Here is a 12,626-nt window from a genome sequence, read left to right on the forward strand (position 1 = left end):
GAGCTCCACAGTCCCAAAGCCATGTTCAAGTGGTAAGAATCAACAACTCCAGGCAGAGACATGCTGTGCAAACATTAGGTAATCCTTCTGAAGAAATAATGTAGGAGAAGTTGAGGAAGGGGTCAAGATGTGCCAGTCTGAGGCAGTTCATGGAAAATGAACTTATCTTAGTCCTTGTTCCTGGAACACTGCTAAGGTCTGCAGGTCTGTATCCTGACTTACGCTTCTGTGCCTTCACAAGCTGTACAAGATGATTCATCACAAGCCTGATATCTGTTGCAAAGTTTGACATGTTCAGAGTCCAGGTGCTGAATGTTGCAAACCTTTGATTAATGCACACTGCAACTGCAGGTGACCATCAGGGATTTAAATTCCAAACCTTATATCTCTCTTTGGGATTAATTGATAATTAGAGCTGAGGGAGCTCAGTTATCTATTGTTATCTATTAGATAACAAGCTTAGTTCAGCTTGTTATCTAATAGAGCATTTGAAATAGTTTGCAAAGATATGAGGGCTTTGGGGAGGGTCAGGAGGGACCATGTCATAGAAGAAGAGAAAATTGCATTATGCAGTGCACTTGATTCAATTATTGCATTGAAGGAACCTGATGTTCCTTCAAAACTACTTCTGAAAATTTTCCTGTACACGTTTATATGCTTATATTTTATTTTTACCTTGGAAAGGATGCTCACAGAGGTCTTCGTTGTAGGACATGTACTGTATCCACTGATAATTAGATTTTTTTTTTGCTACAACACGTTTGCTGTTTTCAACAGTTAATCTGTACTCTGATACACCAACTAGTGCTCTGCCATCACAATTCCACCATAATGAGTACTGATTTGAATCACACTCCAGCATAGTCAATGGCTGTTCTGGTCTACTGATGTTCAATCCTAGACAGGTACTTCTGCCTATGTTGAAAAGACGACGATTGGATACCCATTTCCATAGCATGTGTTTGGAGAGCTGACTGCAGTCTTCCAGAACCAGGCCAGCTGTGTCCACTTTGATGCACAGGTTGGAGTCCGAACTTTGGATAACAAATATCCCTTTATCTGTACAAGGCAAAACAAACAAACAAACAAACAAACAGCAACAACATCTCAGTCTGTAGAATGCTGCAGATGATCAAATAGTAGTGGAAGACAAATCCTTTTGTTATTTATGAAGAAAGCAGAAAATATCCACCAGAATAACTGACACTTCAAAAAACAATATGATCTAAATTTACTGCCATTTACAAACATGTGGACCATTTGCCAGATCGCAAATGTGAGGTTAGGACAATGCATATCAAGTTGGTCATCTGAAAATACGTGGTTCTTAAAAACATCAGTCACACTTGAAGAATTAAAATGCCATTTGGCAAGAAATAGTAAGCAATGAAGTACAGGTTTAAGTGTCACAACAAGCCATGCTGTGAGCTGCAAAATAGTTCTCTGTGGTGAACTTGAGATTCCAATTAAGGTAAAGGTTAAAAAATTTAAGGTGAAACTGCTGTGCTAATTCCTCACTGTTTGCAACATATAAAACATATACTGCATTGCAAATATGATACAGAAAAGGCAGGAGTTATTTCAAACAATAGCTCACGCATGTTGTTCATCTACACTTGACCACTCGGGACCACAGCACACATGCAGGGTTAGCCTGACATCTCAGCTTTCTTGGAATCAAACAGAAACTCACTGAACTTTGTGACATCATGTTGCAAGCATGTGAAAAGTCAGCTATTTAAGGTCATCTGAAGAAATGCCTAGCTGAGCATATAGGCTGAAAAGGAGAAGAACTGAGGAACTGGAAATCAGCAAAATACAACTCTGTAACAGCTCAGCAATTTGGTTTGTTCTGAAATCCAATGACAGTTAAACCACAGAGTGCCTCTCCCACTACAGGCGAGATTTTATGCTTTGATTATGCCTTGAAAACCTGACCAGCACCTCCATTTTGCCATGAAACTTTGCAGTAATTATTTCTACCATGTCTGCTTTCTATTAGCTGTAATTTACTACCCCTAATGTACTGAAGCAGTAATAACAACAAAAGATATTCCACATCAGCATGTGAAGCAGAAGCCCACCTAGATGCTGTACCTGGTTTCAACCCCTATAGTTTGGGTGCAGCTCACCAAAAGAAAGGCCTCAGCCACCAGCAGGACAGTACTGTACAGCAAACAGAAGAGAGCTCACCAGCATGCAGTACATGCACTAAGCAGGATATAGGTTACAGCGCGGTGTTTGGTTGCAGATTCTGCACAGAGCCCATGAGCACTCAGACATACAGAGAGGACAGGTCATGCTGTCAGCTCTGCCACTGGTATCTGTGACACTGTGACAGATACCCAAGGTAGGCCTTTGCTTTTGCTTTTTCAATGACACTGTACAGCTTGCGCTCCATACCTCTTGTCCACCCCAATCCTCCACAGGCAGCATAGGTGACACAGCCTCTATCCACAAGCACAGAAAGCAAAGGAGGGGTACTGTTTCTCATGATAAGTTCCTACAGCAGCCTTATCTTCACCAACCAAGAAAATTACACCGTTAATTTGCCAGGTAAGTGGAAGTTGTTAACACCAGTAAACACTCATTAATGAGGTTAACTCATCATAATACTGGAATTCACACTTAAATAAAGTTCTTAAACAAATTCCCACATAACAGCATCCTGAGTGTGTGGGGAACAACAACAACAAACAATCCAGAGTTGAAGAAGAACCTACAACACAGGTGATCCAGGACAGCTAGTATGGCTTCAACAAGAGCAGATTGTACCTAACCAATGTGGTGGCCTCCTATAATGGAGTGACAGCATCAGATGACAAGACCAACTGATGTCATTTATTAATATTTCTGTAAGGTCTTTGACATGGTTCCACACCACACTCTAATCTCTGAATTGGAGAGAGGTAGATTTGAAGGTTGGACTATTTAGTGTCTAAGGAACCGGCTGGATGGCTGCAGCCAGAGAGCTGTGGTCAACAGCTCTATGCCCAGGTGGCAGCCACTGACATATGGTGTCCACCAGGGGTCTATCTTGGGATAAGGGCTCTTAAACTTCTTTACCAATTATATAGGCACTGGGATCAGCTACATCCTCAGCAAGCTTGTGATGATACCAAGCTGAGTGATGCAGTTGATACAACAGAAGGAAGGGATGTCATCCAGAGGGACTTGGACAAGCTTGAAAAGTGGGCTTATGTGAACCTAAAGTGGTTCAGCAAGGTTAAGCACAACGTGTTGCACTGGGGTCTAGGCAATCCTAGATATGTGTACAGACTGGGACTCATTGAGAGCAGCCCTACAGAGAAGGACTTGAGGGTCCTGTTGGATGAAAAGCTGGACAAGAGGCAGCAATGTGCTCTTGCAGCCCTGAAGGCCAACAGCAGCCTGAGCTGCCTTAATAGAGGGGTGGCAGCAGGGCAAGGGAGGTGGTTGTTCTTCTCTGCTCTGCTCTCATCAATCCCACCTGTGCTACTGCATAAAGGCCCTGGGGGCTTCATGATAACATACATGGATCTGCGCAGGTGGGTCCAGAGGAGGGCCATGAAGCTGACCAGAGGGCTGGAGCACTTCCTCTTAAGATGAAAGGCTTAAAGAGTTGGGCTTGTTCAGTCTGGAGAACAGAAGGCTCTGGGGAAAACTCACTGCAGCCTTCCAGTATTGAGCTTTTGAACAGGAGGGAGACCAACTTTTTCAATAATCATATGGTGATAGAAGAAAGCAGGTGGGGGACAAAAAGAGGGGAGATTTAGGTTAGATGTCAGGAGGGAATTCTTTACTCAGAGTGTGGTGAGGCATAGTCACAGCCTGCACCAAGAAGCTACAGAAGACCCATCCTGGGAAGCATTCAAGGCCAGGCTGAATGGGGCCCTGGGCAGCCTGATCTGGTGGGTGGCAACCAGCCCATGGCAGGGGTGGCTGGAAGTGAATGTTCATTGAGGTCCCATACAGCCCAAAGCACTCTATGATACTACAACAATTTGAGAACCCTCAAGAAAATATCTGCATGCCCTTATCAGCAAGATTCTCAAGAGCTGCAGCAGCTGCTGACAAAAGATCAGTTTTATACAGACCTCACAAATAACCCAGCTGAAGCAAGACAAGGAGATAACTGGAGCAACCCTGAGTCTGAATGACCAGGAGGCGAGCTTGCAAGGAGCAGAGGGCCCAAGGAGAGAATCCTAACTCCTGCGCTTCATCACATGACATTTGCCTTTGGAAACACCTCCTTCCTACAACCCATACGAAGACCAGGTGACAGCACACAAGCGCTGAGTGCCAGAATCTGTGAGCGCAGAGCTGGGAAGGCACTTCCAAGTTCCTGCTGTTTGCGTTTACTACTGCGAATAATAGAGCTAGGAGCGCAAGTTATCTCTTCTTCCTTCCTCCTCACCTCCCACATCCTTCCACCCCAAAAAGCAGGGAGAACTGCTGGTGTGACGACAAGGAAAACAACGGGAATTTATTGGGAGTGTGGGAAACGTACCCGCGTGAGCTTCTGGACCAGGCGGCACGGCACGGCTCCAGGGCTGCCCTCGGCCCCTTTCCCTGCCGAACCCCCACGGCAAGACCCGCAAGACCCCACGCGGAAATCCCGGCCGCCCCCACCCCGCAGCACGGACGCGCACCCCACGCGCGGCCGCCCCTCCCGAAGGGTCGCCCCGCGGCCGTCACTCACTCCGAAGGGAGGGCAGCTCGTCGCGGCCGAGGGCGGCGTCGACCCGCTGCAAGCTACGGCCGCCCAGCAGCAGGCAGCACGCCAGCAGCAGCACACCCAGCATCGCCGAGGCTTGGCACAGCTCGGCTCGGCCCGGCACGTCCCAACGCCCAGCCGTTCGTCTCCGCGCCGGGGGACTGGCCCCGCAGAGCCCTGCCCCGGGGAGGGCAGAGCAGCAACCCCACCCCGCGGAAGGAGGGAGAGGCGCGGGGCGGGGGCGCGCAGAGTTGCCGCGGGGCGCTCCAGCCTCGGGTCGCTGGGGCCGGCTCGGGGGAGGAAGGAACGGCTGGGACCCCCGGGTCCCACGAGCAGAGCCGCGTGCGTCCCGCTTGTAGGCTGCCAGCGGGCTCGCTCCACGCGCTCCGGCTCATTTATCCTAGAGAGAGCCATGTGGCACCGGGCAACTGGGACGGGTAACCGCTCAGAGCGCAGTTTGCCTTCATCAGCGTGCTGCTCTGCTGCAGTACATCTCCATGGATGCAAACTTAAATTTACTCAGACTTAGTTTCAGCTCGGCCAGCTTGTCAACTCAAGGTATTTTTGACATGGGGAAAAGTAATTCTCCTCTTCCATTTTCTACATAGCTGTCCTTCAGTGGAACACTCTCGTGAACTCCCCTGCTTCAGGAGAGGTTCAGTCTTAACAGAAGCTATGAGCAGTGGAGGAAAGGCAAAAGCAGAAGCTCGGGGTTGAAGATGGCTTTACTGGAACCTGTTCATAGCTCAGCTGTCATCGGCATAGGCAAGTTTCTGGTTGTTCTGTGTTCACAGCAGACAAATCAGTATAGACAGAAATACATCCATGTGTAAACACAAACACACCTTGTTGGGACACCTGCATCTCCCATGGCCATGCCCATCTCCGTCCTGCCATGCCCATCTCAGTCACAGTATAGGGCTGGAAACAAACTACTGGGCTTGGCTGGTGTGCAAGAAGGAGCTGAGCAAGGAGGGAAGCACTCAAAGCAGCACACGAGTAGGTTTTCTCTCCATCCCGCCTTCTGAAGGTGGGAGGCCACCAGCCCTCAGGCCACTGCAATGGGGCACTGGGAGCAGCAGCTTTCGGAGGAGCTCAGATTTTAGGGGAGAAGCTCATTAGCAAGCAGGTTTTGAGAACTTGGCCCCTCCGTCCTGTCTCAGTCTCTTCAGGTGCCCGTTTTGTATCCAGAGCTTCTAACATGCTCATGGGCTCCAGAACATGTGTCTGAGCCACACTGGGCCCTTACAGAATATTTACATCCCTGCCTATGAAGACAGAGGTGCCACTGGGCAAAACCATGGCTTCTTTGGGCTCCGGGAGCACCAGCACATGGGGATTTTTCTGCTCTTTTCACCTAGACCAAATATATTTGTGAAAATGACAAATTAGCAACTTGCTCATTCTGAGCAGCTTTACTTCCTTTTTTCTTTTTCTTTGTTATTCACGTTTTCCCTTTTTTTTAAGAAAAAAAATCTACAATTTAGGAACTGTTCTGTTCTTACTAAACCAGTGAATTCCTACTTGTGCAGCTGCAGTTGTACTGCTCTGGGTATTTCTAGATAAGCTGCTCTGTGTTGCAGTAATAAGAGATCACTGTGGCATAGAGGGTTGTAAAACCAACATGATGATCTGTTTTTCAAGGATCCTTAATTTGAACAGTTATTTTACTTCATTGGCGACATTCTCAGGATTCATTTCTCTTGCACTTTTAACACTGAGGGGATTTCACGTTTTCTTTTTCTTCTGTTTGGTTTGAATTGTTTTGTTTCGTATTTGTTATTGTTGTTGTTTTTATATCTATCTTTTTTCATATCTACCACAACCTAAAATAGAAGCTACTGAGAGTTTATTACATGATAATTATATTATAATTATAGGTTTGATTTTTAATTTAGTTTTGGAGGAAGTAAGTCTTAGCCTCTCACCTAAGAGGACCAGCAGCAGCCAGAATCTGCCTTTGAACCACAACTACGAATTCTGAAGCCTGAAGTTTTCCAAGCACCATTAACATCCATCTGCTGAGCACTGAATAGAAATCTCCTTTCTCTTCGTACATGAGGAGCTTGTTTTTATTTATACTCCTACCTCATCTAAATGTGGAAGCAGTAATGAAAAAGCCACTGTTGAGCAAAGTTGGCCTATGGAAATATAGCGTTTTTAAAAATATGTAACAACTCGAGAACTTTATCTATCTAAATACAGGACTGTCTTGAAATGATTTTGTTTCAATTAATAAAGAAGGTACACTGCAGTGTGAGTAATGGGAGCAGGGAGAGGTTGCAGTGAAAATCAGCATTTGGTTTTCTCTGCTGTTTGCATAGTGTTAGGCAGAACAAAGTGACTGAAATAGCTTCAAGAAACAAAGTTCTACCAGCATCTTCTAAAAGCCAAAGCTTTGTCATTCAGATTTCCAGTGTGTAATTACTGTGCTTTTCTGGCTATCTGTCAGTGTCAGCTGATAAGTACCTCAGTGAAAACACAGAAGAAAAGTTTCAAAGCATGAACTGTTCCTACAAGCCAAACAAAATAAAAATGTATACAAACCATCAGGGTCGATGCCTTCTAAATTACATCCCACGAGTAATTCTTATGCAATTGTATTGATGTCAGTAGACACAATGCACTGTGAAATTCAAATAAACCATGATCTTAATGTGTGTCTGTAGAATACAATAGGCTTTAAAATACAGCTCTATCAAGGATGCAGAGGAATACTCTCCTCCCCAGAGCAGGAAATTAGCAGACATCAAAATAAATCACTCTTCATTAGAGATTAAAAAAAGAAAAGGAGAGGTAACATTCATATGGAACAGAAATGATTCACTTTGCCATGTAGTTCCAAAGATACAACTGGTATTACACTTAAATGTACACTTAAATGAAGTTCAGCCATGGAATTTTGTCTTCCTTGTGTTTATATTAGGAAAAGGTAACTGATGTACTGCTCCATCCGAGCTTTCATGCAATCACACATGACAGTTTCTATAATACATATGTTTGGGCGTGTGTATGGGTATGGTTGTGCACTGTGTGTGTATAATACTTATATGCACACACAGATGACCCTATTTCACTTTATGTATGTGGAGAACATACTTGTTGGTCCTCTCCTAGTATGTACTCATGCATTTGTAGATTAAATATGCATATAGAGTGTAGATGTCCTGCATATACATGTGTATATGTCACAAACCTTGGATGGCATTTTTTTAAACGTTTTGCAAATTGCTGCCCCTTATGAGATATTTTCTATGAAGCTGCATTATATAGAAGAAACGGAGAAATGCATTATCAACGTTTTATTTTAAAAAGGAGACTCTTTAATTATTTAAAGCCATTTCTAATTCTCTCTTGAATTTTGACTAGAAGGTTTGTTATTAAAAAAGAAAAAGAAAAAAGGAAGAAGAAAAAAAAAAAAACAAACACCAAAAAACTACCACCACCACCAAAACAACAAGCAGACCTTACTGCCACCATCACTTTTAGGATGGAAAGAAAGAAATGGAAGTGCAAGTTCCGAAGTGTTTATTTCCTTGTGAGGCATATTGTAATCATGTTCTGCCCACCTCTCCTCTCTGAATAGAATTAATGATTCATGGTTTCTTTTACACAGCTTCCCCCATTATTTTACCTTCTTCAGTCATTGTTCACCTCCTACTTTTGGTGGTGCTGATGGCACTGAGGAGATCTCGTGCTCATCTGCCCTTTCCAGGAATAATTCTGGTGCATCACTATCATGTTTCATGTTAACATACTTGAAGAGGATGTTTTTTATAAGATGTCTGTAACAAGTCTTCAACTTAATGTGAGAAGCCTTTGCTGGGGCCTATTGTTCTTTCCAAAGAGTTTTGCTTTTTTTCATCATCATTCTATAGTTCCCTTCTTGTTTGATGCCTGATGTTTTAGGGTTTGGATTGTATTATTGTGGGGCTTGGTTGGGGTTTTTTTGTTGGTTTTTGTTTGTTTGTTTGTTTGTTTTGTTTTGTTGGGTTTTTTTTGCTTTGTTTTTAAATTCCCCCAAAACATTTATCTGCAAGTGGAGCAAAGCAGGTGTCATCCCCATCCAATATCCTCTTTGCAATTAAGAGTAAATATCTGTGTTGGGGGTTTAATAAAACAGAAGGTGGTAAATGGACCATCTAAAGTGCTTTAGAGGGAAATATCACTCTTTTCAAGGCTGTCTCAGAGAAGTTTGTGTTTGGTGTCATTTTAAAGGCAGCGTGATCACATTGATATCAGAAGCAGTCTTCTAACAAAGAGCCTCATACAGCTGTTTGGCCACTTGAGTGTAAAGCATAAAGTTGCAGTGGGAAAGCACAGGTGAGGCAGTGTATTTGAACCAGTGAACTGTAGCTTGCAAACGTAACTGATTTTGAAGTAACTGCATGGTATCAAGGATTAGCAGTCTCTTTCACCCCTTCCTTGTTCCCTTTCATCCCCAACATGTATTCAGCCCACCACACACTGGGAAAAATGACAGCTTTCTACAGCGAAGCTGAATCCAATAGTGACTGCTCAAAGGGAACATACAAACTCACACTGCTGCATCCTGTACCGCACTGACAGGCACAGAAAGCCCTGTCTGCTTCTGCAGGTGTGCCGCTTTGGGGAGAGTGGAACCTGGGGATGCCCAAGGAGAACAGTCGCAGTGCCAGCAGCTCCCAGCGCGGTTCTGACAGTGTTCCAGGGCAGGTAGGAATGCTCCTGTTTGTACTTCCCTTTAAATAGGATCAGTTGGCTCACAAGTTCCTCATACTTCTCAATGAACGTACTGTGTTAGCATTTAAAAAAAGGAAAAAGAAATCAATGAAAATGATGATAGTTTGGTCTCCTTTTGTTATTTGGTCCTTGTTTAATTTGTTTAAGGGTTTTTGTGTACAAAAGTTTACATTTTTATGTATATTTTTCTTGTGTAAAAACTGATGTAATATGTATATAAAACACTGTGTATTATCTGTATATAGTGTGACAAAATGATTTTCTTTCTTTCTTTTGGATGTATTAATAAATCTTGCTGTGAAGTAGTTGTGTTTTCTATGGTGAAACCCTCTTCTCTGTGCCATTTCCTAACTCTGAGCTGTATGTGTAGTGCTTGCACCAAAATCTAATCTAATCCATCAGGTGTTTTGTTCTTTCCCTCCCCTCCAGCATGTTCTAAGCACAACTGTCCATCATTCAGGTAGCTGTAGAGTCTGGTTATGCTCTGGTTTATTCTGTATTGCTATTTAATAACATTAGCTAATTAGTTTTGCAAACAAACTGAGGTCTTCAGTCTCACTCCTAATTGTAGTGCTTTCTAGCTCTAGATTACTAGCCCAAGGAGCAGATCCTTTTCGTCCTGTTTTTTGTCATGATTTGCACAGCCGTGCTTGAAATATGATCTAAGGGGTTGCATCAGAACTGTTAGGTCGTGGTCTGAGCCAGTGATTGAACACCTGTTGGAGGGGTGTAGCCAGCCCTGGGAGCACAGGTGTGAGCAGTTCACCGGTGTGATTGGAAGGGGTGGGCCCCGGGGTTCCCTCTCCTTGATCTCATTCAAAGGCTAGTGGCTGAAGAGGAGGAGTCTGTACTTGGAGATGGCCTCCTTTGAGAGTTTCCAGTGAGCCCGGACCTTCAGAAAGGGTAAGTTATTTGTTGGATCTTCAGAAAGGGTAAGCTATTTGTTCTTTGTTACTGGACTGTGGCTGATAGCTTTTTTTGGGTGACCTGAAAACTGTTTGAAGGCAAATATATCTGCTGCCACCTGTCTTTATAGGGGCGTGCAATGGAATTTTGTCTTTTGTATTGTTATGCTTCTTGAAACTTTAAAACGTGTGCATCTGCTTCATCACTGGAGCTGCTAAGTTGCAGATTGGCGTGGATGATGCCACTGGATCTGGCTCAGTCCTGGATAGGGTGATTAAGCTGGGCTGCACATGGTACCATGTTTCTGGTAGGGCTCTGTGGTAGGAAAAGCCCTGGCTTCTGCCATGGAGCTGAGGTTGGCCCTGGGTTGTACTGACTTTCCAGTGTAAGGTCTGCTCTTCAGGTTTGGCTTTTCCATAGCAGTGTGAAGAATGCTGTTTAACCAGAACTGTGCCTTGAGCACTCTACAATAAGTAAGTGGTTGCTGCGTCTTCCTTTTGGTATTTGTTTTGTGAAGGGTTCTCTTTTTTGACTTGAGGTTTTGTGGTACTGCTGACATCTGCTTTGCTGGTTTCCTTCCCCAGTGCATTTGAACTTGCCTTTTGTAAGGGAGAAATAGTTGTGCTTATTTGAGACTGTGCTCCAGGTTGTGGTTTTCATAGGCAGTCTCCTTTAATGCTGCCCTGATCATTGGAGTAACTATCAACAGAGACTGATGAGAAGGGGATTAAGTAATTTGACTTTTCTTTTTAATGAGCAGCAGCAGCACCATTTGAGACAGCGTAATTAGGGCTGCATTTTGCATTGCCTGATTATAATTTAGGCTGAGGGATAAGTGGTGACAGTGAATTATATGTCCTCCCGTGCTAACGCACACTGCGAAGGTCTCAGCAAAGATGAACCTGGCGTGTGCTGTAATATCTTACCTTTAGGAAGACAGGAACAGCCCTTGAAACGACAGCAAAGTGGCGAGAGGTGGAAGAATTGATTTGTTATGGTATAAGTAGTAAAAATGTGCTTGGAACAGAACAGCTGAAGCCTCTGTTTGAGGCAACAACGAGGATTAAGAAAATGTGGGCTCTTCACTGGGCATGACTCCCCAGCAGAAACTGAGCTGTCGGCCCTTGGGCATTCAGCTGATGAGCTTGGTGATGCTACTCTGAATAAGTCAGGAACCAACTGAATCGTCTGATCATTTCTTCTAGCATTTCCACAGTGGGGGAAAAAAAATCCAACAAAGAAATGCTCTTAGAAAATGAGTTGACTCTCAGTCTGAGACTTTACAAAACCAACCAGTCACTGCTGTGGTGCTGCGTTTGAAAACACGGGTTTTATTTGAAGTGGTGGTTCAGGAGTTATTTTCTCACCAAAGCTCATGAAGTTTGAGCTTGAAAAGCAGTTGGCAAGTTTTGTTATAAGAGCAACTGTTGCTCTCACACTCAGTGAAGTGATTGAAAGTAGAAGCCTTAACTAAATGTGGGAGCTGGCTTTCCACAGAGATGAAGGCAACCCTCTCCCAGGCATTGTCCCACCTGCAGGCAATAACGGGGCCAGCCTTCCATGTTTTCTCCTGGAGCTTCCAGCCCAAGTGTGGGGCAGCTGCCAGATTGGAGCTGTGATGCTTGGTGGAAAGGCTATAGGCAACTGTTTTGCTCACTGCCATGAGCTTCAGCCTAGGAATGGCTGCCTTGTTTTACTGCTGGTGCTAACTTATGGTTTGTGGAAAGTGCCGGTAGACAGTCTTGATACCACACGATCTCGTGAAACTGAAGTGTTGTGCTAGAATGTCCCTGGAAAGAAGGTGGCTTTTATATTCATGTGTATTCTTGGGCTTCTGCAAGGGAACAGCAGTGCAAACATTCGATACTTGCACTGAAAGATGTTCCTGGTACCAAGTCTTGCATGTCCCGTTTGTCTCTCTCATCTGTGATGGCAGGCAGCTGTGGTGTGGTGGGCTGTCCTGCCACCTGAACTCAGCCTGGCTCTGCTGCCTGCTTCTGCTCAGCTTGTGCACCGGCTGTTGCTTCTTGCTTGTTTAAAGTGCGGCTTAAAGCTTTTGCTCTCACTCAGCCACGTGGCTGCCCCAGAGGCCTCCTGCAAACCTGACCTTCGGGGCCTTCTACAGCGACATCTACAGGCTGACATCAGTTATGCAGCTGACATAGATGTGAATACTGTCACGCCGATCAATATTCTCTCATAGCTCCCTTGTGATCATCAAGCCTGCTTTTTCTGGGAGCGTGTAATGGACTTAGCTGCACTGTTTCCCTTTCCCTGCTGTGCTAGATGTGAGGGCCTTCTG

General features: G+C 44.6%; 1 protein-coding gene across 1 annotated transcript in view; it reads right to left on the minus strand.

The window, feature by feature from the left end:
* PLA2R1 (phospholipase A2 receptor 1) overlaps positions 1 to 4,840 on the minus strand; it is a 35,513-nt gene extending 30,673 nt beyond the window's left edge. Inside the window, exons 1-2 of the mRNA XM_072341710.1 lie at positions 4,682 to 4,840; positions 676 to 1,059 (exon numbers count right to left, since the gene is read on the minus strand). Coding sequence (XP_072197811.1) covers positions 676 to 1,059; positions 4,682 to 4,784 — 487 coding nt within the window. The 5' untranslated portion in view covers positions 4,785 to 4,840. The remainder of the gene's footprint in view (positions 1 to 675; positions 1,060 to 4,681) is intronic.
* Positions 4,841 to 12,626: the final 7,786 nt, after the last annotated feature.

This window comes from Excalfactoria chinensis, chromosome 7, assembly GCF_039878825.1.
Source record: "Excalfactoria chinensis isolate bCotChi1 chromosome 7, bCotChi1.hap2, whole genome shotgun sequence".
Lineage (NCBI taxonomy): Eukaryota > Metazoa > Chordata > Aves > Galliformes > Phasianidae > Excalfactoria > Excalfactoria chinensis.